Raw genomic sequence first — 23,353 nt, 5'->3', positions numbered from 1 at the left:
TGGTGATTGTCACTGGAATTGACGAGAGAGAGAGAGAGAGAGAGAGCCACCCCTCCCTCCCTGAGAGAACAGGCCAGTTTTGCTCTCTTCAGCTCCAGGTCACAGATGGATGTGGCATCACAAGCGATCTCCAGATGAGATGGTGAACACTTCTCTGTTGCGCCACTCAGGAGCTCCAGTCTTCACTGTTTTCAGTATTTTGACGACTTCCATGTTCTGAAATGAGGAAGCACATCTCAAACATCCCAGATGTGCTTCATGTTCACGCAGTGTTTCTGACAGACTATAACACTGATTTGATTCTCAGGCTGTTCCTGCCTCCTGTGTTATTGTCGTGTCCGGTGTAGTGCAGTGTAATACTTTCTCCTGTCATCGGTGGACTGGTTGTGAATTTCTTGTTCTGTTTTTCTTTCATTGTTTGTTGCACAGTGGCCAAGCAGGTCGAGTCAGCTTTTGGGATAAAGATATAATGATATAAAGGATGTGTTCTGGCGGCACGGTGGTGTAGTGGTTAGCGCTGTCGCCTCACAGCAAGAAGGTCCTGGGTTCGAGCCCCGGGGCCGGCGAGGGCCTTTCTGTGCGGAGTTTGCATGTTCTCCCCGTGTCCGCGTGGGTTTCCTCCGGGTGCTCCGGTTTCCCCCACAGTCCAAAGACATGCAGGTTAGGTTAACTGGTGACTCTAAATTGACCGTAGGTGTGAATGTGAGTGTGAATGGTTGTCTGTGTCTATGTGTCAGCCCTGTGATGACCTGGCGACTTGTCCAGGGTGTACCCCGCCTCTCGCCCGTAGTCAGCTGGGATAGGCTCCAGCTTGCCTGCGACCCTGTAGAAGGATAAAGCGGCTAGAGATAATGAGATGAGATGAGATGAGGATGTGTTCTGGCTGCAGGTACGAGCTATTTTTTTCCCGGCAGATTAATTAGCTTAAATGAATCTCTCTCTCTCGCCAGACAAACTTTTGATGGTGAGGAGACAGTGACAGAACGGAGGAAAATATGATTGAGTGCATCATGAGACTGTTGTCCAACTCCAGTGCTGTGACATGCAGTCACCTCGCGTTTATATTCTTCTCCAAGCGTCAATGAAGATGTGAGCCAGACTCCTGACAGCTTTAGGTCGGATGAAACGAACTCAGATCAGAGATTTTTTTTCATCCTTTTGAACTTCTTCTTTCATACTTCTGTATTGTTCTGTGTTGCACCACAGTCACAGATAAATAATTCAGTTGAATTCATGTCCACAGATTGAACAACAATCGAAAGTTCCCTGGAATCCATTTCAAAATATATTTCAAAAAACAATAATATTTTGCAGCTTCAACATTTGATATGTTGTGTTTATACTGTTTTCACTAGTTTCCAGGAGTTTCAAATCATCTCATTCTGTTTTTATTTGTGTTTATTTCAATCCCAGCATTATTGGAATTGGGGTTGTATTTTTTTTTTCCTGTACTGGTCTTGCACTCGTCTCACACTGTGTGTAGTTCTTGTGTCATACACTTGTATTGTGTGTGTTGCACCAGGGTCATGGATCAACAACGTTTCATTGTATTTAAGTTCACAGAGAGACTAACAACGCAATCGTGTTCCTTCACTTGGAACTTTACAGTCAAAATCCAAAGAACACTTTGGCCATGTTGCAGCTGGGGCAAGAATTTTATTGTATTTCGATATAATTGTGATTTAGCAGGATATACCAGCATTCAGCTTCAAATAAGATTCACACAGTACAGGTAAGTGCAGAACTCTACAGCGTTGAGACGGTGAAGTCAGAAAGCTCCCCCTGCAGGGCAGACTGGAATGGTACAAGCCAACATTCCACACTCGGGGCTGCAGGAAATCTGTAGTCGATGGCAGAGCTCCTGGAATCAAGCAGAAACATGTCTTTTTAAGAGCATCCATGAAAGTGACTCAAACAATGCATTAAAACAGTTCCATTTCCTTACTGAGATGCCTCAACTTCCTGGTCCTTGATTTTGAGCTTTGATCCTGGTAACTTCTCATACTGAAGATCAGTTTTTCCTTGAATATCAAAAGATCCTGAGTCAGTATCAGTACTGTTAGTGCTGCTTTAGGTTTGCTTTTCCATTATGGGTAATTATTTTACTGACTCGAAGAAACCATGAACATCTTTACACCTTTAACTTCACGTAAAAACAAGCTCTATGACTGGACATGATGGTGCAATTTGGTTCCAATCTCCTCCTGCTCTTCCAGTTAGCTATCCAGCCTCCAGTGAGCCAGTTAACTCGCTCACATCTGTCACAGTTTGACATAAGTCGGACTGTCTGTTCTGAATGAAAACTAGAATAATTTAAAAGGGAAACTTTTGTGCCGTCTCTTACCCAGAATTCCTTGAACGTTCGCATTATTTGCTTGTTGATGAGCAACAGGCCACAGAAACACGACTCCGTCCTTCTTATGAAGGAGGACAACAACACGCACGCTTCCCAAGGTGACGTCTAATTCATTGCTCCTTTGAAATATTGCCACTCTGTGGAAAGACAAAATGATGAGTTTGTTGAAGATGCCATGTCTAGTACAGTCACGTGAAAAAAAAGGTGCATCACATGGACATTGGAGACGTTTCTCAACATATTTAAACAAGCAAACTTTTCACTCTTTTCCTACAGTAGGGTACCTGTTGATGAAGGTGATGAACAAAACAAGGAAAATGAGCTCTTTCAATCATTCATTCAACAAAAAACATCAATAGATGTAATATTCTTCTGTGGAAAAGTAATTACACCCTTAATTTCAGAAGCTAGTATTGCCCCTTGAACAGAAATAACTTCTTGGAAGCCATGGCCTAATGGTTAGAGAAGCAGCTTTGGGACCAAAAGGTCGCTGGTTTGATTCCTTGGACCAGCAGGAATCACTGTTGTAGTCGAGTCACTAAACCTCGAGTCTGAGTCCAGTCTCAAGTCCCCAGTGGTCAAGTCCAAGCCATTAAAAAATTGAGTCGAGTCCGAAAACAAGACTCCAACCGCACCATTAACATTAGTTTGTTCCTGAACATGACATATGAACAGGTGAATGTGCTTCTCTTTCTCAGGGAGTGTGAAGTATTCTGTCAGAGATGGTTGGGAGACTGATGTAAGTGCAGAAGGTGTGTTTATTAATACAGGTGAAGACGATAAACAATCCAGAACGCACAAACAGGCTACTGTAGGCTCGGCAGAATCAAAGACGAGAAACAGGAAATCAGGGATCAGGAAACCAAACAAGGAAATAACACTCGGTAATGTGTCAGCAACGCAATTCAATACTTCGCACAGTAAATGTGTCTTCACAGTTTTTATATCGACGCACTGATTGCGCCTTAATCCTGTGCAGATGTGAGTTGTTTACGGTGCATGTGAGACTCCGCTTGGAGCAAGGCACCAAATCCCCATCTGCTCTCCAGGCTGCTCTGGGTTTGGTGTCCATTTCTGGATAAGAGTGTCTGCTGAACGCCTGTGATGTAATGATGATGTAATGATATTTTTTATAATTGCTCACCAGTCTCTGACATCAGCTTGCTGAAATTTTTGACCCCTCTTCCATGCAAAATTCCTTCATTTGCAAGATGCTTGAGGTTTTTCTTGCATGTTCTACCCTTTTCAAATCTCCCCAAACATTTCATTTTTGAATCTGGGCTTTGACTCAGCCCCCTATTCATAACCTTCCATTTCCACTTTCTGAGCCATTCCTTGGTGGATTTCTGTATGATTAGGATCATTATGTTGTTGAAAGGTCCACCTCTGGTTCAACTTCAATGATTGAACAGATGGCCTCATGTTATCTTCAAGCACTCTTTGATATGGCTCAGAATTCAGAATTGTATCAACGAATACAAACTTCTCAGTCCTTGAGGCAGCTTTGCAACCCCAAACCAGAACATTTCCCTCCATCATGCTTCACAGGTGGAATGAGGTTCTTCTCCTGAAAAGCCGTCTTTGGTCTGCACCACACATTTGATTCACCTGTCCAGAGCACGTCATTCCAAAAGGCCTGGTCTTTACCGATATGTTCACTGGCAAACTGTAGTCTTGCTTTAACGTTCCTTTCAGAGAGCATAGCCTTTTTCCTGGCATGTCTCCCATGCAGGTCAAAATTGTCCAATCTCGTTCTGATTGTAGATGTATGCAGTTGTCATGAACAGTTTTGCACTCAAGTTTCCATCAGTGAAGAGTTTATAACATCAACGAAACTGTCTTCATGTTAAAACTGTTAATGTTATAGTCATGCTGTCTGTTGTTGCCCAAATGAGGCTGGGTTCCCTTTTGAGTCTGGTTCCTCTCGAGGTTTCTTCCTCATGTCGTCTGAGGGAGTTTTTCCTTGCCACCCTCACCACAGGCTTGCTCATTGGGGATAGATTAGGGATAAAATTAGTTCATGTTTTAAGTTGTTCAAATTCTGTAAAGCTGCTTTGCGACAATGTTTATTGTTAAAAGCGCTATACAAATAAACTTGATTTGACTTGACTTTCACACCAGCAGGCTGCAAGAGTTACCTGCAGATTCAGTGATGAAATTTTGGGTTTTTTTGGGGTTCTTGGGGTTCTTTTGAAATCACTTGCCAGATTAATCGCCATCCATAACCTTTTTTTTTTTCCTGAGGTTCTTCGAGGGCTCTTTAGATCTTGGTATGATGATACCACACACTTCAAAAGCAAAGAGAACACCAGACCTGAGATGTCAGGTTTACATAAGATGGGTTCCACCTGCACCTGCTTGGGGTTCTATAACGTGTATGCCGTTATCAGGTCATTGACTTCCTGTTTACCGACTGAATGTATTTATGAAACATATAGGGTGGATTTTGATGCTATTTCAAGAAGCAAAATGCTATTTCAAAATGACAGTTTCCCAGGATGCTATTTGAAATCCCTGGGGAGAGACACTACTCTTTACTTACTTGTTTCAGGGTTCATTATTTGCTGAAGTCTCCATTCATAATAAGTGTCCTATTCCTTCAATTGCTTGCATTCTGATATACTGTAAGCGGGAGCGGGGGGATACGTAAGTGAGCAGTAGCTCACAGCTGATCTTGTTTTTATATGATTATGGCCTGCTTCCTCATGATTTCCTGACTGTATTTCTATTGAAGTTTTACGTGTTTATTCAGAACGAAAGCGAAACATACAGACAGACACTAGGTGGCAGTATTTCCTGTCTTAGCTTCCATTGTCAAATTACCGTATTACAACACTAGAAACATTCAACAGTTGCACTGTCAACAGCTGAAGCTGAATACGTCCAGGTGCGGTTTTAAGGGGTTGCAAAAGGTGGCAAGAATGCTGAGCCAACTCACTGCTCCTCCACCCAGTATGAAAACATTACCGGTTGTAGAGCGACGGTCATCCTGATCTCCAGCCCAGTCAGCATCTGAGAACCTGACTAAAGTTCCAGACTCTGACCGCTCATACTTGAGAGCGAGGTTCACGGTGCCCTTTAAGCAACGAAGAATTCTTTTCACAGCAGTCAGATGTGCAGTAGTTGGATCTGCATTGAACTTTGACACAACACTCACTGCTTGTGCGATGTCTGCTCTTGTGGCCATTGCAGCATACAGCAGACTACCTACAATGGACTGATAGGTACAGTACTTGGGTTCACTGGCTTACTGACACCATCATTTCTTTTTAACTTCACATTTGCATCAGCCGGGGTTGTAACTGGATTGGCTTTATCCATTTCATATTTCTGAAGAATGGCTTCAGTGTAATGCTTCTGGTGAAGAAACACACAGTTCTTTGTCTTGTCTTGGACAGCTGAGATGCCCAATATGTAAGACAGCTCACCCATGTCTTTCATCTTTTAGCGCATCTTCAGAGCAACGTTCAACTCATTCATGCTTTCTATTGACTCTGTAATCAGAATCAAATCATCAACATACACAGCTAGTATCTCTAGTTCCTGTTGAGATCTCATGAACACACAGGGGTCTGATGTGCTCTGTTTGAATCCAATATCCTTCATGAACTCTGTGAAAGTCTTACTCCAGCAGTGAGGAGACTGCTTAAGCCCATAGATTGACTTCTTCAGTCTACACACTAAGTGCTCCTGGCCTGGTTTGACATACCCCTCTGGTTGCTCCATGTAGATTTCCTCCTCTAGATGTCCATTTAGGAATGCAGTTACGACATCCATCTGATGAACATGTAGATTATTCTGAACAGTAAAGGACAGCAATGTACAAATGGAACTGAATCGTACCACGGGTGAAAAAGTTTCATCGTAGTCATCGCCATACTTTTGTGAGTAACCCTTAGCGACCAGCCTGCACTTGTATCTCTCCACTTGTCCGTCACTGTGATGCTTGACTTTGAACACCCATCTCGATCCTATGGCCTTGCGATCTCTTGGTAAATCCACTAAGTCCCAAGTTTCATTATCAAGCAGCGACTCATACTCCAAGTCAGCCGCTTCCTTCCATTCCTTTGCATTAGGACTCATCATTGCTTCCTTTAGTGTTTTTGGTTCTGTTACACAACAGACATTGGCATAATGTTCAACAGTCACTATGTCAGAAAACTCATCACATCCATACCTCTTTGGAGGCTTTCTGATTCTGACGCCTTCTCTTGGAGCTTCATTGACAGGTTTCTTATCAACTGATGCTCCCCTTTCATCTGTATTCATGGTAGTCTCATTCTCTGAACAAGAAACTTCCACTTCCTGTTTCCAGTCAAAGTCTGACTCATTGAAGACAACATCCTGACGAATTAGAATCCTCCTTTTCTCCTCATCAAACAGGCGGTAACCCTTGGCATTGTTTGCATATCCCATGAAACAAAGCTTCACAGCTTTCTTGTCCAGCTTTCTTCTCTCTATGTCTGGGACATGTGCATAGGCTACACAACCAAACACTCTCATGTGACTCACATTCGGCTTTTTACCACACCATCTCTGGTAGGGGGTCTCTTGCTTTCGAACAGATGTGGGCAGCCTGTTCTGTATGTAAGCTGCTGTTGCTACAGCCTCTGCCCAATAAGTCTTTGGCAACTTTGCATGAGACAACATACTCCTAGCTGCTTCAACTAAAGTCCGATTTTTTCTTTCTGCTACACCATTTTGCTGAGGTGTATGAGGTACAGACATTTCATGATGGATGCCTTGAGCCTTCAAGTATTCTTGAAATTCTGTGGATGTGTACTTCCCACCATTGTCTGTTCTCAGTCTTGTGACTTTTTGTCCACACTCATTTGAGAATGTTTTTTCAAATTCTTTGAACTTGCTAAGCACTTCACTTTTCTGTTTCATGAAGTATACCTTGCAGCATCTTGAGTCGTCATCAATAAATGTCACGAAGTACTTTGATCCACCTTTGGATTCAGTCTGCATGGGACCACAGACGTCACTATGGATCAGCTGTAGCTTGCGCCTGGAACGGATTTCTTCCACTGGCTTGAAAGGCTTTCTAGACAACTTGCCCTCCACACATGCTTCACAAATAGAGACTTCTTTCTCTGCTGAAAAATCCACTCCGCTTACCAGAGTCTTAAGCTCCTTCAACCTCGTAGTGTGACCCAGTCGTTGATGCCATAGACTGGCTGCTACTGATGCACTTGCTGCACCATGACAGGCAGGCGAACTTCCCTCAACATCCAGCTGATACAATCCATCAGATCTTTGTGTTCCCATCCCTCGAAGATCTCCATCTTTGCCACGGACGTAGCACCGAGACTTCTTAAACTGCACTGTATTTCCTTTTCTGGCAGCAGCTCCCACTGAGAAGAAATTCCCAGATAGCTTGGGAACGTACAGTACATCATACATTGTGACATCTTTGACATCACTAACTTTGAAAGTCATTTTCAGTTTGACGTTACCAAGTCCTTGGGCGTCAACCACTCTGCTATCACCCAGTTTCACTGACTGTGGTTTAGAGAATTCCTGGTAGTCTTGAAGAATTTCCTTATGACAGGTCATGTGCTTTGATGCTCCAGAGTCAATCAGCCACTCGACCTGCTGCGGCATCTCATTCTGATTAGCCTCTTTAGCGACAAAGGCACTCTCAGATGAATCTTCAGCATCCTCGCACGTCATGCTTTTAGCCTTGTGGGTTTGATTTTTATTTTTCATTCTTGGACAATTACACTTTAAATTTCCTTCCTTCCCACACTTATAGCATTTCCATTTAGATCTGTCTGCTCCCACTGCCTTAGTATTAGCCTGCAGATCTCCACGAACTTGTGTTGACATTGCTGATGCACCACCGGATGCAGCGCGACCAACATTATCATTAGCATGGACTCGCTTTTGCTCTTCATTTATTAATGCTTGTTGCACAAACTGCAGTGTCAAATTGTCCATCTTCGTCTCTAGTGCAGTGACAACTGATGCATAGCTTGGTGGCAGGCTACCTAGCAGTGTTACAGTCTGGTCTTCATCTTCAATTACAGCACCTATAGCCCCTAGCTTGTCAGTTAGCTCCTTCATTCATTTTAAATGCTCAGTTATGGTTTCTCCTTCCTTCATTTCACACCTGAAGTACTTTTTCTTTAGAAACAGCTTATTTGCAAGAGTATCTCTCTCAAAATGTCCTTTTAGTGTGTCCCACGCTTCTTTAGGAGTCTGACAGCTTGTAATCAGGTACAACTGGGGTGTACTTACATTCAGCACTAACACAGAAAATGCCTTTTCTTTCAGTTTAGCGAATTCAGCTCGTATCTGTGCATTAGCATCTGCTGCTAAGTTATCCGTTTCCATTACCATGCCCCACAGTCCTTTAGCTTTCAGTAAATGCACCATTTGAAATTTCCATTTTGCCCAGTTCTCTGGTCCGCTCAGCTTCTCAATAAACAGCTTATCTTCCATTGTGAATCCCACAACACCATTGATATCACACAAATTCCGTGTAAAACAGCCGTTTTAAGCTAAGAGACTGGGCCCATAACTTATTGAAGTTTTATGTGTTTATTCAGAACGAAAGCGAAACATACAGACAGACACTAGGTGGCAGTATTTCCTGTCTTAGCTTCCATTGTCAAATTACTGTATTACAACAATTTCAGCTTTCACAGGGCTGTACCTTCGTCATCTTTCTCGTGTCTCAGTGACTCAGTTTCAGCAAATTATGCAATTAGCGAGAGTAGCACTTGAGCAAAGACTGCTGAATGGACTAAAATAACTCTTCCACCATCGAGGACCTGATTGCCGAGTATGTTATTGATCAAAGCCATCTTTAAGTGCACTCTGCAGCTAGTGGTTGATTCTGACTCCTGATTCCCACAATCTTTCGGTTGACCATCAATCAGTACTTGTGCTAATTATCAGGCATGATTTTGCAGCAGGGTGGCATGGTGGTGTAGTGGTTAGCGCTGTCGCCTCACAGCAAGAAGGTCCTGGGTTCGAGCCCCGGGGCCGGCGAGGGCCTTTCTGTGTGGAGTTTGCATGTTCTCCCCGTGTCCGCGTGGGTTTCCTCCGGGTGCTCCGGTTTCCCCCACAGTCCAAAGACATGCAGGTTAGGTTAACTGGTGACTCTAAATTGACCGTAGGTGTGAGCGTGAATGGTTGTCTGTGTCTATGTGTCAGCCCTGTGATGACCTGGCGACTTGTCCAGGGTGTACCCAGCCTTTCGCCCGTAGTCAGCTGGGATAGGCTCCAGCTCGCCTGCGACCCTGTAGAAGGATAAAGCGGCTAGAGATAATGAGATGAATGAGATGAGATTTTGCAGCAGGTGGTGGGAATGTGGAGCATCTCCCTGGCCAGAGGTTTGATCCTGCACTTCAGGATATTTCAGTACTTTTGTGTGTTCCATCTTGGTTCAACTTGGAGCATATTGGTAAAACTTACAAGCCATGAACAAAACAGTTGGGTTTTGCTCTTACCTGTGTGACTCGTGCCTGCTGGGCTCCGACTGCCCCCAGACAAACTTCACACTGTTCTCGTTGTCAGAGTAGACACTTTCAGTAGGGCTCACGGAAAGCTTAGCCGTTTTATAATGAAAAACAACGAGCTGGAAGCCTTTATCTGAGAGTTCTCCATTTATAGAGATATCTGGGAGAGAGAGAGAGAGAGAGAGAGAGATGGACCAGAGGAAATGTTATACACTGTCCCCAAAGTGCCCCTGAGATCACACTGCTGCTGTCCCTTACTCAGATCGACACCAGTACCGCAGTATATCTGAAAAGGTTTTGGACATGATCTGATTTTTATTTTACATTTGATCACTTCCAGGAAAACAATCAACAATTTTTCATAATTAGTGTCCTGTACTGGAATATACTAAGCCTTCTGACTTTCTGCCCAACTTCTATTGCTTTTTGACTTTAGAAACGGGTTCCATCTGTCTGTCCATCTGGTCACGTTTTTGTTTCTGGGCCATATCTGTAAAGCTACTGAAAATGTCTTCATGAAACTTAGTGTACACATCAGGCAACATGTGCACTGATGCCTTTTGCTATTTTGGATTTTTGAAAAAAAGTATTTTTCAAATTTTTACATAAAAATTAGATTTTGACTTAATTTCTAAGAGCAATGTTCGTCTCCGGAGCATACCGTATATCCAAAACTATTCATGATATAGATTTGAAACTTGGTATACATGTTAACAAGGTGATGTAGATGTGCCTTTTCTGTCATGATCCGCCCCGGACTTCCACTCTGGAGAATCATTATCTCCCAGTTCAGCGCAATCTGGATCCGGGACAGGACTTCTTGCCGGCATCCACTTCCTGGTTTGCTCTGCTGTGCTTAAAAGGGCCGTTCTCAGATGGGGACTTTGCCAGAACGTCTTGTTGGTTTTTCATGTTGTCTCTGTGCCATTATTGCTTCCTAGATTTTTGCTCTCTGTTTTTGCCCATTCTTTGCCACAGTTTTTGCACTCTCGTCTTGCCGTTTTTTCATGTTTTTTTGTGCTACGTTTTTTGTTTACAGTTTTTTGTCAGGACTATTTTTCATGTTTTTTTCATACGAGCATTTTGTCTTTGCCTACCTCGTTTTTGCTATTTTTGTTTGTTTACTCTCTTGGATTTCAATTAAATCTTTTTTTTTTATTCATTGTATTTTCTGGTTTGTGTTTCTGCTTTTGGATCCTAACTCACCACATCTCATCACCCATAACATTTTCATACTAAAATGTGAGAAATTATAATTTTTATCTCACCTGGACCAAAGGCCCAGTGGGTTTATGCCATGGGCTGCTGAGGTCAGTGTAAAGAGGTCGGGTTGGTTTCCTGCAGCAGAACTTGAAAAATGTGAAATAATATCTTGAAACTTGGTATATATTCGGTATACAGGGCGGGGGATATAGATGACTCTGTCTTCTTGTTTATGTTTATTTGACTTTGATTCCTCGCCTGTCCTTTGATATGCTGTTTGCTGATCGACCGACCCTCGCCCGAACCTGACTACGTCCTCCGTTTGCCGATTTGGTTAACAGTTTGCGATGCACCCGCCAGGGGCGGAGATACGTTTTTTGAACTGGGGGGGGACAATGCTGCCAGCAAACCAACCCCACCCCCAACATGTGTTGTGCGAGGAATATACTCTGATGCCCTTAAAACTGCCTTCTGAGCACTGTATCTACAGGCTACCACCGAAAGAAGGAGGCTACCAGAAGGGCATCTCTACTCCATACGATTGTACTTTCACTACGACATTACTTTGAACAGACTATCAAAAAATTGCAAGGTGATATGATAAAGTAAGGCACAGTTTACTTACAGTCGTTGTTTTTTGAAAAAACGATGCAGTCGTTTTCTGCCTTTTCGGTTTGGCACCCTTCATCATGCCGTGTTGGGGTCCAGAACTAGGAGCTGTCCCCGATATGCCTGTCAAACTTGTTGTGGGTAACCATAGCAACCAAGCTCAAGCTCGCAACCTGTGCAGTCTGCGCAGCTCAACCAACCGAATATCAGTCTTTGTTTTGTTTTATGTGAGTTGTTGCAACTATGTATGTACTGCTGTGCACCTCAATAAACCGAATGGTAATTAGTCTTTTGATTTTTCCGTGAGGTTTGCCTTATGCAAAGAAAGACAGCATAGACGTTTTTTCCTCCCTATAAGTGGGGGGGACCGAACGAGGTGAATTTAAATCTGGGTGGGACGAATCCCACCTGTCCCACCCTCTATCTGCGCCCGTGGCACCCGCTCTCCCCTGCGCCTGCATCCATAAGTGCCTGGATGTGCTTCTTCCAGTATTCTAGCCTCATCTTTGAGGAGGAAAATGGTTGGAATTAATTGTTTAGGAGTGAGAGGAGTTTCTATGAGGTTGATCCTGACTTCCCACGAACCGAACTCCTGCTCACTGCACGCCTGCTTTAACACACGTGAACGTTAGACTTTCTGTCTGCTCCCTTTACATTCATCTCCATTAAACTTTATTCTGCTCATTGGACACCATGACATTTTGCACATGGCAGAGGATTCGACTCTCCCCTCTCCGACCGTTACTGACTTCCCGATTTAGCGTCTTTTATTATATAATATATTTTAGTTTTTTTAGTTTATTTTACTTTTCTTTATGCCTATATACTTTATGACATTGATATTTTTATTAACTGAATATTCCTAGTCATTGTTGCTAAACTTGCCCAGCCCAGGTGTTAACCACTCAGCATTTCCCCACACGCTGTCCCCTGTCCAACTCTCTATGGCAAAGGAAACCTTTGAAAACTTTAAGCTGCCCACCTGATGAGGTGTCCAAAAGGAGGCGGAGTTTCTGGCCTCCAGGTGTGTAATAACAGATCTGTTTTGGCTTTGCAGAGATTAAGAACTTCACTCCACTCACTGTGAGAGAGAGAATGAGGAAAGAATGATGACATACTGCACTCTGATGGAACGGGAGTCAGATGCAATCAATGCAGATTTTCTGAAAGCTCTGATTGGACCTGCAGGGGGAGACGTGGGAGGTGTTCCAGTGACGCTGATGAATGTTGCCAGCAGTGGTGGTCGTGATCTGCTGAGAGGACTTCCTAATGATATTCAACAGGCAAAAAAATCATGTGTTGAGAATAGAAAATTCATGAGCGTTTATGAAACACAGTAACAAAAAACTCTGAAATGACTGAAAGGAGCACAGCAGGGTCAAAATTTAAAATAATAATAATAATAATAATAATAATAATAATAAAGGGACAGATTTACTAATGGTTTGCGGCATTTGCAACTACCAAAAAACCCTAAAGAAGAAGAATAGGACTCTCCCCAACAAACAAACAAACAAACAAAAAGCAACAAAATATGGAATAAAAGTATTTGATGGTAAGAACATATCTTTTTTTTTTCAAGAATTATTATTATTGCGTTTTTCACAAATTGCTCCTGTCATTTCACTGGTTTGTTTACATTCTAAGTGGAAATGATTTTGTTGGACATTTTGTATAAAGTTTTTTTTACTGAATTTGCAAAAAATAAAAATGCTCCATTTCTCAAAATCCAGTGAATGTGGATAGAATAAAACAGTTATTCCACTCAATCTTGTCGTACACGGATTATAGCCGTGATCAGCTCATGTACGACTCGATTTCATGGAATAACTGTTAAATATATATCCATGGAATTGGATGATAACCTGCCCCTCTTCCAACTTGAAGACACACAGGAGAAAGAAGACAAAAAATTTTTTTGATAAAAATGTCAAACAGGATCAAAATTATGATGGAAATTATTTATCATACCACTTCTTTGTGACTTATTTTATTCTTATTTCTTATAAACACACAACAAAAGAAATAATGGCGGACTGTTATAATTAATACATCATGGGTGTGGGGGAACTGGGTCTGTTTATACAGGAGGCACTGGAAATGTGAGGTGCACACCAGCAGCATCGTTCACTGGAAATTTGGCTCATCAGTCTCATGAAGTGATCAGTCTCAGAACACTGTCTCATTTTAGACTTTTGAATTCAAATGGCAAACTTTTAAACCAATCAAAATGATTTAAAACTCAATTTTCACTGAGAGCAGCAGCAACAACAACAATAATAATAATAATAATAATAATAATATCTGAAGGCTTAGTTCTGAATAGTTCGGCTTTCTGTAATATCAAAGTAATAACATCAATATGGCAATAAAATGTTTGTACATACCATAATCATAGTCTAGAAGAGGACACACACACACACACACAGAGAATAGAGATACGTTTTTTCAGTCATTAATGGTCTCGTTACTTCTTAAGTTGTGAAGGTATGTCAGATCATTGCTCAGACAGAGATACATTATTTGATTTTGATTTTATTAGCTTCATCATATATAATTATAATTATACAGTGAGTCAATTTTACAATATATCAAACAGGAAATATCTCATCTCATCTCATTATCTCTAGCCGCTTTATCCTGTTCTACAGGGTCGCAGGCAAGCTGGAGCCTATCCCAGCTGACTACGGGCGAAAGGCGGGGTTCACCCTGGACAAGTCGCCAGGTCATCACAAGGCTGACACATAGACACAGACAACCATTCACACTCACACCTACGCTCAATTTAGAGTCACCAGTTAACCTAACCTGCATGTCTTTTGACTGTGGGGGAAACCGGAGCACCCGGAGGAAACCCACGCGGACACGGGGAGAACATGCAAACTCCACACAGAAAGGCCCTCGCCGGCCCCGGGGCTCGAACCCAGGACCTTCTTGCTGTGAGGCGACAGCGCTAACCACTACACCACCGTGCCGCCCAACAGGAAATATATAACTAAAAAAATCTCACTATATATATATGATATTCCAATATATATATCCAATATATCTTGGATATATATTCCAAGATGGCGCCGCGGACGGCTGCCTCGGGACTTTGCTCTCTCGTACTTTCTATGTTTTGTGTAATTGTTGTGTTAATTCTTCTCCGTGCTTTCACGGAAAGCCGCGCTGAGGTTTTTTAAATGTTTCCACATTGTGCTCCTGATAGGAGCATAATGCGGGGGTGTTTTTTCCTCTCATCTCACATTTCTCTGCCTCTCCCTGCCCTGAACTTTCCTGCTTCTGTTGACTCGTCTTGTCTGAGAGACCCTTTCTGCATTGCTCTTCGAATCAAAAGTCATGGATTTGATATACTGGTCTCTTCATGCAATTGACACAATCTTCTCGACGAGAAGCCTGGGTTCGGGGGAACCAGCCTGTCCTGCCGGAACGTTCGCAGCCGGATATACGAGGGACGCTTGGGAGAAGTGGCGTGTCGTGTGCCTGGCGGTTCTTTCTGTGGAGGACATTGAGGATATTTACCTATTCGGAACTATGATCATAGGACTTTTGTGGATTGGATTAGGCATCGCCCTGGTGTATCGAGGAAATCAAAAAACAGTGACAGCTGTTCAAAGCCCCATAAAGCTGCCCGATATGATTGAAGCGGTGGGCAGAGCTGTCGGCACTCAGACTGTGGCTATTCAGAACTTGAATCGCAATGTGGAATCGATCTTGGAGAGGTTGACGGCTTTGCAGAGAGAAATGGATCATTTTAGTGACCAGAATGGACGAGCGGGGTAGTCTGCAAAAGAGTCATGTCTGCCCGTTCGAGTCTAAACAAATTCCAATCCTATCTTCGGCTCTCTCAGCCAGCACTGCCTTGGTCAAGGTCGTTGCTGGGGCAACAATCTTCCCCTGAAGATCACTGCAGTTAGACTCTCTCTGTATTCCCTATGATTGCACCAGTCCTTGGTTTTGTTTGTTTGTTTGTTTGTTTGTTTGTTTTGTGTATACACTTTTATCTGTGTTGTACTATGAAAGCTAAGTGGAACCGGAGTCAAATTCCTTGTGTGTGTGTTCACATACCTGCCAATAAAAGTGTTTCTGATTCTGATTACAGGGAAACCACAACAGCGTTAAGCCAGTTACTGTGGGCCCTAATAAAAATCTTATCACAACTAAATGTATAGATATTAATGAATAAATATAAGTAAAATATATAAAGCACATGTAAAATTTTACATTGAATAACTAATAACAAGACATAGCAAGAACACGGATTCTGCAAGAGTTACATTTCAAACACACACACAAATTTGTCAGGGCTGATGGAGATTCGATGTAAATATGATTTATAATATTCAAATAGGGGCGGCACGGTGGTGTAGTGGTTAGCGCTGTCGCCTCACAGCAAGAACGTCCGGGTTCAAGCCCCGTGGCCGGCGAGGGCCTTTCTGTGCGGAGTTTGCATGTTCTCCCCGTGTCCGCGTTGGTTTCCTCCGGGTGCTCCGGTTTCCCCCACAGTCCAAAGACATGCAGGTTAGGTTAACCGGTGACTCTAAATTGACCGTAGGTGTGAATGTGAGTGTGAATGGTTGTCTGTGTCTATGTGTCAGCCCTGTGATGACCTGGCGACTTGTCCAGGGTGTACCCCGCCTTTCGCCCATAGTCAGCTGGGATAGGCTCCAGCTTGCCTGCGACCCTGTAGAAGGATAAAGCGGCTAGAGATAATGAGATGAGATGAGATGAGATATTCAAATAGGGGCGGCACGGTGGTGTAGTGGTTAGCGCTGTCGCCTCACAGCAAGAACGTCCGGGTTCAAGCCCCGTGGCCGGCGAGGGCCTTTCTGTGCGGAGTTTGCATGTTCTCCCCGTGTCCGCGTTGGTTTCCTCCGGGTGCTCCGGTTTCCCCCACAGTCCAAAGACATGCAGGTTAGGTTAACTGGTGACTCTAAATTGAGCGTAGGTGTGAATGTGAGTGTGAATGGTTGTCTGTGTCTATGTGTCAGCCCTGTGATGACCTGGCGACTTGTCCAGGGTGTACCCCGCCTTTCGCCCGTAGTCAGCTGGGATAGGCTCCAGCTCGCCTGCGACCCTGTAGAACAGGATAAAGCGGCTACAGATAATGAGATGAGATGAGATTATTCAAATACACTCAGTTGCCAGTTTGTAGCGAATTGTAGCTCTGCTTTTTGCCTGTTTGATTCAGTTCACCCACCATATACAGTTAACAACAACAAATGTTAAAAACGGTTTTGAAATTTTGGATAAGCTGTTTTGTCAAATCCTTGATAATGTGTGATTAAAACAAGACGGCCTTTCGATTTCATAAAATCGGTGAAATTTAGTTCCGTCTGAAATGTGGTGATTGTGATATGTGTTTATTTCTGTTGTTGTTAACTGTATATGGTGGGTGAACTGAATAAAACAGGCAAAAAGCATTCATACGGTACCTACTGCTGTCAGACTGTATAACACCCACAACTTGTAACGTAGCACCAATAACCTGTTTGTCGTTATATTTGCACTACTTCACCACTACTACCTCTGCCATCTCTCATCGATGCAATTATTATGTGCAATTAATATAGGCCCTAACCTATTTTTATGCATACTTATATATATAAATATAAATATTATTTATGTATATATGTGTGTGTATATATACTGTACAGAGTCTACCTGTAATGTGCAATTTTTCCGAGCCTCTCAATAAGGCAATTTTTCTATACTTTTTCACGGTAGATAATGCAAATAGCCCTCTGTATTTAATCCTTCATTTGTCTAATTTTTTTTCAGTTTTATTTGTTATCTGTTTGACATTTTCTTGCTACTTTAACACGTGAATTTCCCCGATGTGGGATGAATAAAGTGAATCTAATCTAATCTAATCTAATCTAATCTAATCTAATCTAATCTAATCTAATCTAATCTCTCACAAAATAATCAGGCCATTCTGTGGCTGGGAAGTTATTTAATTTGAGGGGATTAAATCAAATAATGTGCATGAAAGCGCTCGCTTGGCGCAGTCAAGCAGACAGAGGAAGTCCGTGTGCACATGCGCAGGTTTACCTTCTTCTTCTTCTTCTTCTTTTGGGTTTTACAGCAGCTGGCATCCACAGTATTGCATTACTGCCATCTACAGGTTTCCCTTTGAACGTGCACTGACAGTTCCATCATTCTGTCGCTAAACGAACAGCTGATCACACCGAGGTGCTCGCTGACCGCCCATATTTATTAGTTTGGTCCTGCGTTTCCTTTCCTTCGTATATAACATAACGTCTTTTCTTCTCGCTTTCTTTCCGTTACTGTAGTCGCTCTTTCACGTTTCATTCTCACACTCACGCCCTCCATTTTTCTCTCCTGTTTCAAATTTGTATCCCACAATGCCTTGCGTGAATGGGGAAAGCCCACCACATGATGCATGACATAGTATCTTGAATTGGGTCCTGGTGAAGCAGGATAGTGGAGAATTTAGGGCCATGTGGAGATAAATTAATTAATTGTTCTATTTAAAAAAACGAATAAAATTGGAAGTCTGTGATTCGAATTCAGTAGCTTTTGGTCACTAAACAATAATAATTGGGTGTCGGGAAAATTCTTTTTATGACCTACACTTGAAAAACCTGAAATGCAGTACAGCTTTAAAGGTTCTGTTTGTTTCTTTTAACATGACTGTTTTAATATGAAGAACATCGTCAATTTACCGATGTCTTTGATTTCAGTCAAACAAACATGACGTGAAAAGAAAAAAAATTAGTATCCTTCTCCAAATGGAATTATAAATTTGTAAAAATGATCTGTTGATAAGACTGATAAGTAGAATGTTTATACGTACAAAAACTATCAAAAGCGAAGTCCTCATCTGGATCTGGTTGGCCTGGTGGAGCTGCGAGACCCGGCTGGCCCCCTTCACCTGGATAAAACATTGAAAAAATCTTTAAATTACTGAAAAGGCTCAATAACCAAGTGCATTTTTCCAATTTTCTTCCTTTTTGCTTTACAAGGCTCCAGACGAACACCATCACGTGGGTGAAACAGTGTACAGGATGATGTAAAATGTGCTTGAGGATGCTTTTGTGATGATAATGTGTGCATTTAGACTTAAAGTAGTGATGCTTGTTAGATTTTGTGTTATGGAAGGACATTTCTTTAGCTTGCTGCCAAAAAATGGACAAGTGCTAAGCTGTGGATAGTGGATCACCATATCAGTCAGCTGTGGAGATTCCAATGACACGCCCTCCTCCCATTATGCTGGCAACAGTAAACTGAGCAGGAAGATTGTTGTTCATAATTGTACGACATTAATCATGAAGTGCATGGTAACCTGTTGAAGCAAGTTGGCCTCGGTTTGTGATAGGATTGCAGATAGATCTTTTTTTTCTACTATCACATGCTAAAATGGAAATGAAATTACTTTTCGTACCATGTCTCAGACCGTAGTTCCATGGAGGCAGCTGGGCCAATACAGGCGGATCGTGTCTGTATGGCTCCGCCCCTTCTTTGGGTTTGTGGGCGACCTGTGTGTCCTCTTCCTGCGGCTTTGTGACCACCATGGAGGTGAGCGGAGTCACGAATTCATATTTCAGAGAGAGATCCAGAGCTCCTTTCCTGGCTGCTTCTTTCTCGTCCCCTTTGAGTGCCACTCTAACGGACAGAAACGCAAACGTCACAACACGTTAATTCACAATATCACTTCCTCCTGGAAAGCATGAAACAATATCGAGTAAACACTCACTCTTTCTCCAGGAGCTGTTTCACTGTAAGATAAGCCCACAGTCTCTGAATAAAGTTTTCATGTTGTGGTAAAACTTCGTTGACGTCTTTTGTCGACACGGAGTCCTGGTATGTTACGTTTGCGTTTTTCTGCAAATAAAAGTGGGAAATGTGAAGAAAACAAGACAGAACACTTCATTTCCATCAAAACTGTCGCACACTCAGGATTCTCAGAATCGTTCTCGAATTGAATTCAAATTGACAAGCAGCAGATTGACAGGGACCTGGATTTGAAGAGCTTGTTTGTTCGAGCAGTGGTGATCTTACTGAAATGGCGATGACCTCGGTTTGGAAAGTCTCCAGACTGTTGTCTGTGATTCGTCCAGCCACCACGATCTCTGAGCCATTATAATACTGCCTGAAACTGGTCTGGGTGAGGTTTGATGCTCCGGTATATTTCAGTTGGATGTCAGTTAAGAGCGGCGTGGCCACTTCCTTATAGAAACCCTACCAAAGCATGAAACAGGGTTGAATCTCTGCCACTCCACCACTGTTTAAAAGATTATCCCTGTAAATGACTTGCACACTCGATCCCACCTCCAGCTGGAGGTCAGCATCCGAGTCCTCGTAGATCCTGCGAGCAACTCCATCGTTTTCCAGTGCCATTTTCTCCAAGAAATCAAAATTGACATCAAATCCAAACCCCAGGCAGTAAAGTGGAAATTTACCACCAATGGCCTTTTTGACATTTTCCTGAATTCTTCCTGTGTTTGTTTCACCTGTGGGACACAATCATTACTAATAAAAGGTACAAATGGTGTAAATAAATGCATTTATACATGTCATGTTCCTTGATGCACATGCTTCATGATGCATAGCATGCACTATAATCTCAAAGCAATTGGAAATAAAAAGTTTTCTCACGATCTGTACTTGCATTATACATATTTTATTTCCATCCTGCTAAATCCCTCATGGAATTTTGACCAAAACTTTCACTCAAAGTAGTTGAGTCATTGACTGCATATAAAGTAAGACTTTATTGATCAGTATCTTAAAATGACAATTGTCAGGTCAAACCTCATAACTCCAAGGCCTCGGGAATGACATTTGCTGAGGTTTGGTAACAAACCATTGAGAAAATGTCAGGGTGCAAATACTGCACTTACAGACGCAAGCACAGGGGAGAGCGGATGCGCAGCAAACTGGTAACTGAATCCAATACAGCAATCAGAAAACGTAGTCAGGGACAGGCAAGGGTCGGGCGATTCATGAACAGAGTGTCAAAGAGCAGGCGAGTAATCGTAGTCGGGAATAACTATAAACAAAGTCAAAAGCACTAGAAGTCAGGCAGGATAGTCAGAAGGCTTGGGATGATCATACACAGGGACACAGAACAATACTTCACAGTGAGCATTTGTGAATGCTGGGCTTATATTCACTCCTTTCACATATCCCACAATCCACTGCGCAGTTGGGAATTTGCGGTGGCCACGCCCAGGCTGCTGATAACGATACAAAAAACAATACTGGATGATATAATCAGTTTCGATGTTCAAATATTATTAGAGGTTTACATGGTCTCACAGATTTTTCAAGATTAATACTGCTCGAAATGATTGCACATTTACAATATGTCACGGTTAATGTTGTTGTCCAGAATTATAGTGCTAAGGAGTTGTGGCATGTATTTCATATAAACAATGCAGAGAGTGAATGGGAAAAGGCTGTATGGGTGATAATATAAGGATGACCAATTAAAAGCTTCAGTGCTGACGAAAAATACCATGGGACCAGTAACTTGACACATAAACACAATCTTATAACATCACATTTCAGCTTGCGTCCAATATTTGAACATCGAAACTGATGACAAATTATAAATGTGCAATCATTTCAAGCCAGATTAATCTTGAAAAAATCTGTGAGACCATCCATCCATTATCCGTAACTGTGTATCCTGTCTATCCCAGCTGATTATGGGCGAGAGGCGGGGTTCACCCTGGACAAGTTGCCAAATCATTGCAGTCAACTCAAGTCAAAGTCCCTCTCACACTGGGACCTGGTCTTCCCAGGCAGTCTCCTGTCCCAGTACTAACCAGTTCTTTGAGGCACATTGGGCAGCGTCGAATCTCCGTTTCTACAGCCCTTGGCCTCTCATCTATACAGCTAGGGTTACAGTGGGGGGCGGGTCCTCTGATAACTGCAAGAGTTTGACTCCCCACTCACCTCTGTATTGCAGCATGCCTTGCCAGATGGTAGTAGGTACCATTTTTATGATGGCCTTTGGTATGACCCGACCATGAGTAGAACTCATGATCTCCCAGTCGATAGGTGGACACGCTAACTACTAGGCCAACTTGCGGAAGGTCATCACAGGGCTGACACATAGAGACAAACAACCATTCATACTCACGTTCACACCAACAGTCAATTTAGAGCCACCAAGTATCCTAACCTGCATGTCTTTGGACTGTGGGGGAAACCGGAGCACCCGGAGAAAACCCACACAGACACAGGGAGAACATGCAAACTCCACATAGAAAGGCCCTCGCTGGCTGCTGGGCTCGAACCCAGAACCTTCTTGCTGTGAGGTGACAGTGTGAACCACCTGTGAGACCATGTAAACCTGCAATAATATTTGAACATCTGATATTTGAACATTGAAACTGATTATAGAGCCCATTATTGGTTTTTGTACCATTATCTGCAGCCTGGCTGTGGCCACTGGAAGTTCCCAACTGTGCACTGGATTGTGGGACATAGTAAAGGGGTGAACAGGGAAGTGATTATGGGGAAATGGGAAACAGGTTCACTTCCTAGAATTCCGGAGAAGAGGGGCACTGTGGTGCTTGGGAAGTGTAGTCCGGAGCAGCCATGTTTGGAGGCTGCTCCGAACTCAGGTTTTCAGTGCTGTTACTGACAAAAAACTGCGGAATGATATTACACGAAACTGGATGTTTTGAGACACGTTTACAAAAACAATCACAATTTTAATGGCAGCTAAAAGGAAAATGAAAGTTGTACAAAAGTAATATGTTTTCTTCTCCATGCAGGTTGCAGGTGACCCCACCCACCCATCTCACAGCCTCTTCGGCCTGCTGCCGTTGGGGAGGAGACTGCGGAGTCTCCGGGCCAAAACCAGCAGGCTCAAGAACAGTTTCTTTCACCAGGCAGTCAGGAGGCTCAACTCCCTCCCTGTTCTGCCCCTCCTCCCCCCCTGCCCCCTGCCACAGATTCTGCTCGCACACCCCCCTGCCCCCCCTTCAGCATCTGACATGTCATCCTCACAGTTTCCCCCCCCCCCAACACACACACACACACACACACACACCCCTCATCGTTCATTAACACACTGAACTCAGGGACCGCACATCTCACTTTACCTCGCTCATTTGCACTATTCCGCACGACCTCATCTTAACAGCTGCTAGTTTGTTTATACTGCTTATTGTTTCATGTTTACCTGCTATACCTCAAGTGCCCTTGACTGTTTGGTTATTTGAACCAATTTATGTGTGTGTGTGTGTGTGTGTGTGTGTGTGTGTGTGTGTGTGTGTGTGTATGAGTGTTTAGTCTACGTCTAGTTTATATCTAGAGTGTTTATACTGTTTATATTGTCTGTTTGAGTGTTTAGTCCGTGTGTAGTTCTTATCTAGTGTTTACACTGTTTATATTGTCTGAGTGTTTAGTCTATGTCTTGTTCTTATCTAGTGTTTATATACTGTTTATTTATACTGTTTATATTGTTTGAGTGTTTATTCTATGTCTAGTTCCTATCTAGAGTGTTTATACTGTTTATATTGTTTTTTTTTTCAATTATTCTATTTTTATTTATTGCATTGCCTGTTTGCACTGTGGGTCAGAGAGGACTGATATTTCATCTGTGTTGTATGTCGAGCATGTATCGCATATTTGACAATAAAGTTGACTTGACTTGACTTGACTTGCTTCACGGAAGGCGGTCGCATTTTTCTCTGCTCTCCCTCTCCCTCCTTTTTTTCCCTGCTTGTGC

General features: G+C 42.8%; 1 protein-coding gene across 1 annotated transcript in view; it reads right to left on the bottom strand.

The window, feature by feature from the left end:
• Positions 1–1,685: 1,685 nt before the first annotated feature.
• LOC132874227 (inter-alpha-trypsin inhibitor heavy chain H3-like) overlaps positions 1,686–23,353 on the bottom strand; it is a 43,202-nt gene continuing 21,534 nt past the window's right edge. The window contains 12 exon segments of the mRNA XM_060910215.1: positions 1,686–1,861; positions 1,946–2,021; positions 2,345–2,493; positions 9,817–9,985; positions 12,620–12,718; positions 12,820–12,903; positions 14,025–14,036; positions 18,461–18,538; positions 19,049–19,269; positions 19,361–19,488; positions 19,666–19,845; positions 19,936–20,117. Of these exon segments, the coding sequence (XP_060766198.1) occupies positions 1,747–1,861; positions 1,946–2,021; positions 2,345–2,493; positions 9,817–9,985; positions 12,620–12,718; positions 12,820–12,903; positions 14,025–14,036; positions 18,461–18,538; positions 19,049–19,269; positions 19,361–19,488; positions 19,666–19,845; positions 19,936–20,117 (1,493 nt within the window). The 3' untranslated portion in view covers positions 1,686–1,746.

Source organism: Neoarius graeffei, chromosome 26, assembly GCF_027579695.1.
Source record: "Neoarius graeffei isolate fNeoGra1 chromosome 26, fNeoGra1.pri, whole genome shotgun sequence".
In the NCBI taxonomy this organism is placed as follows: domain Eukaryota; kingdom Metazoa; phylum Chordata; class Actinopteri; order Siluriformes; family Ariidae; genus Neoarius; species Neoarius graeffei.
This window is presented reverse-complemented; position numbering and strand designations above follow the sequence as displayed.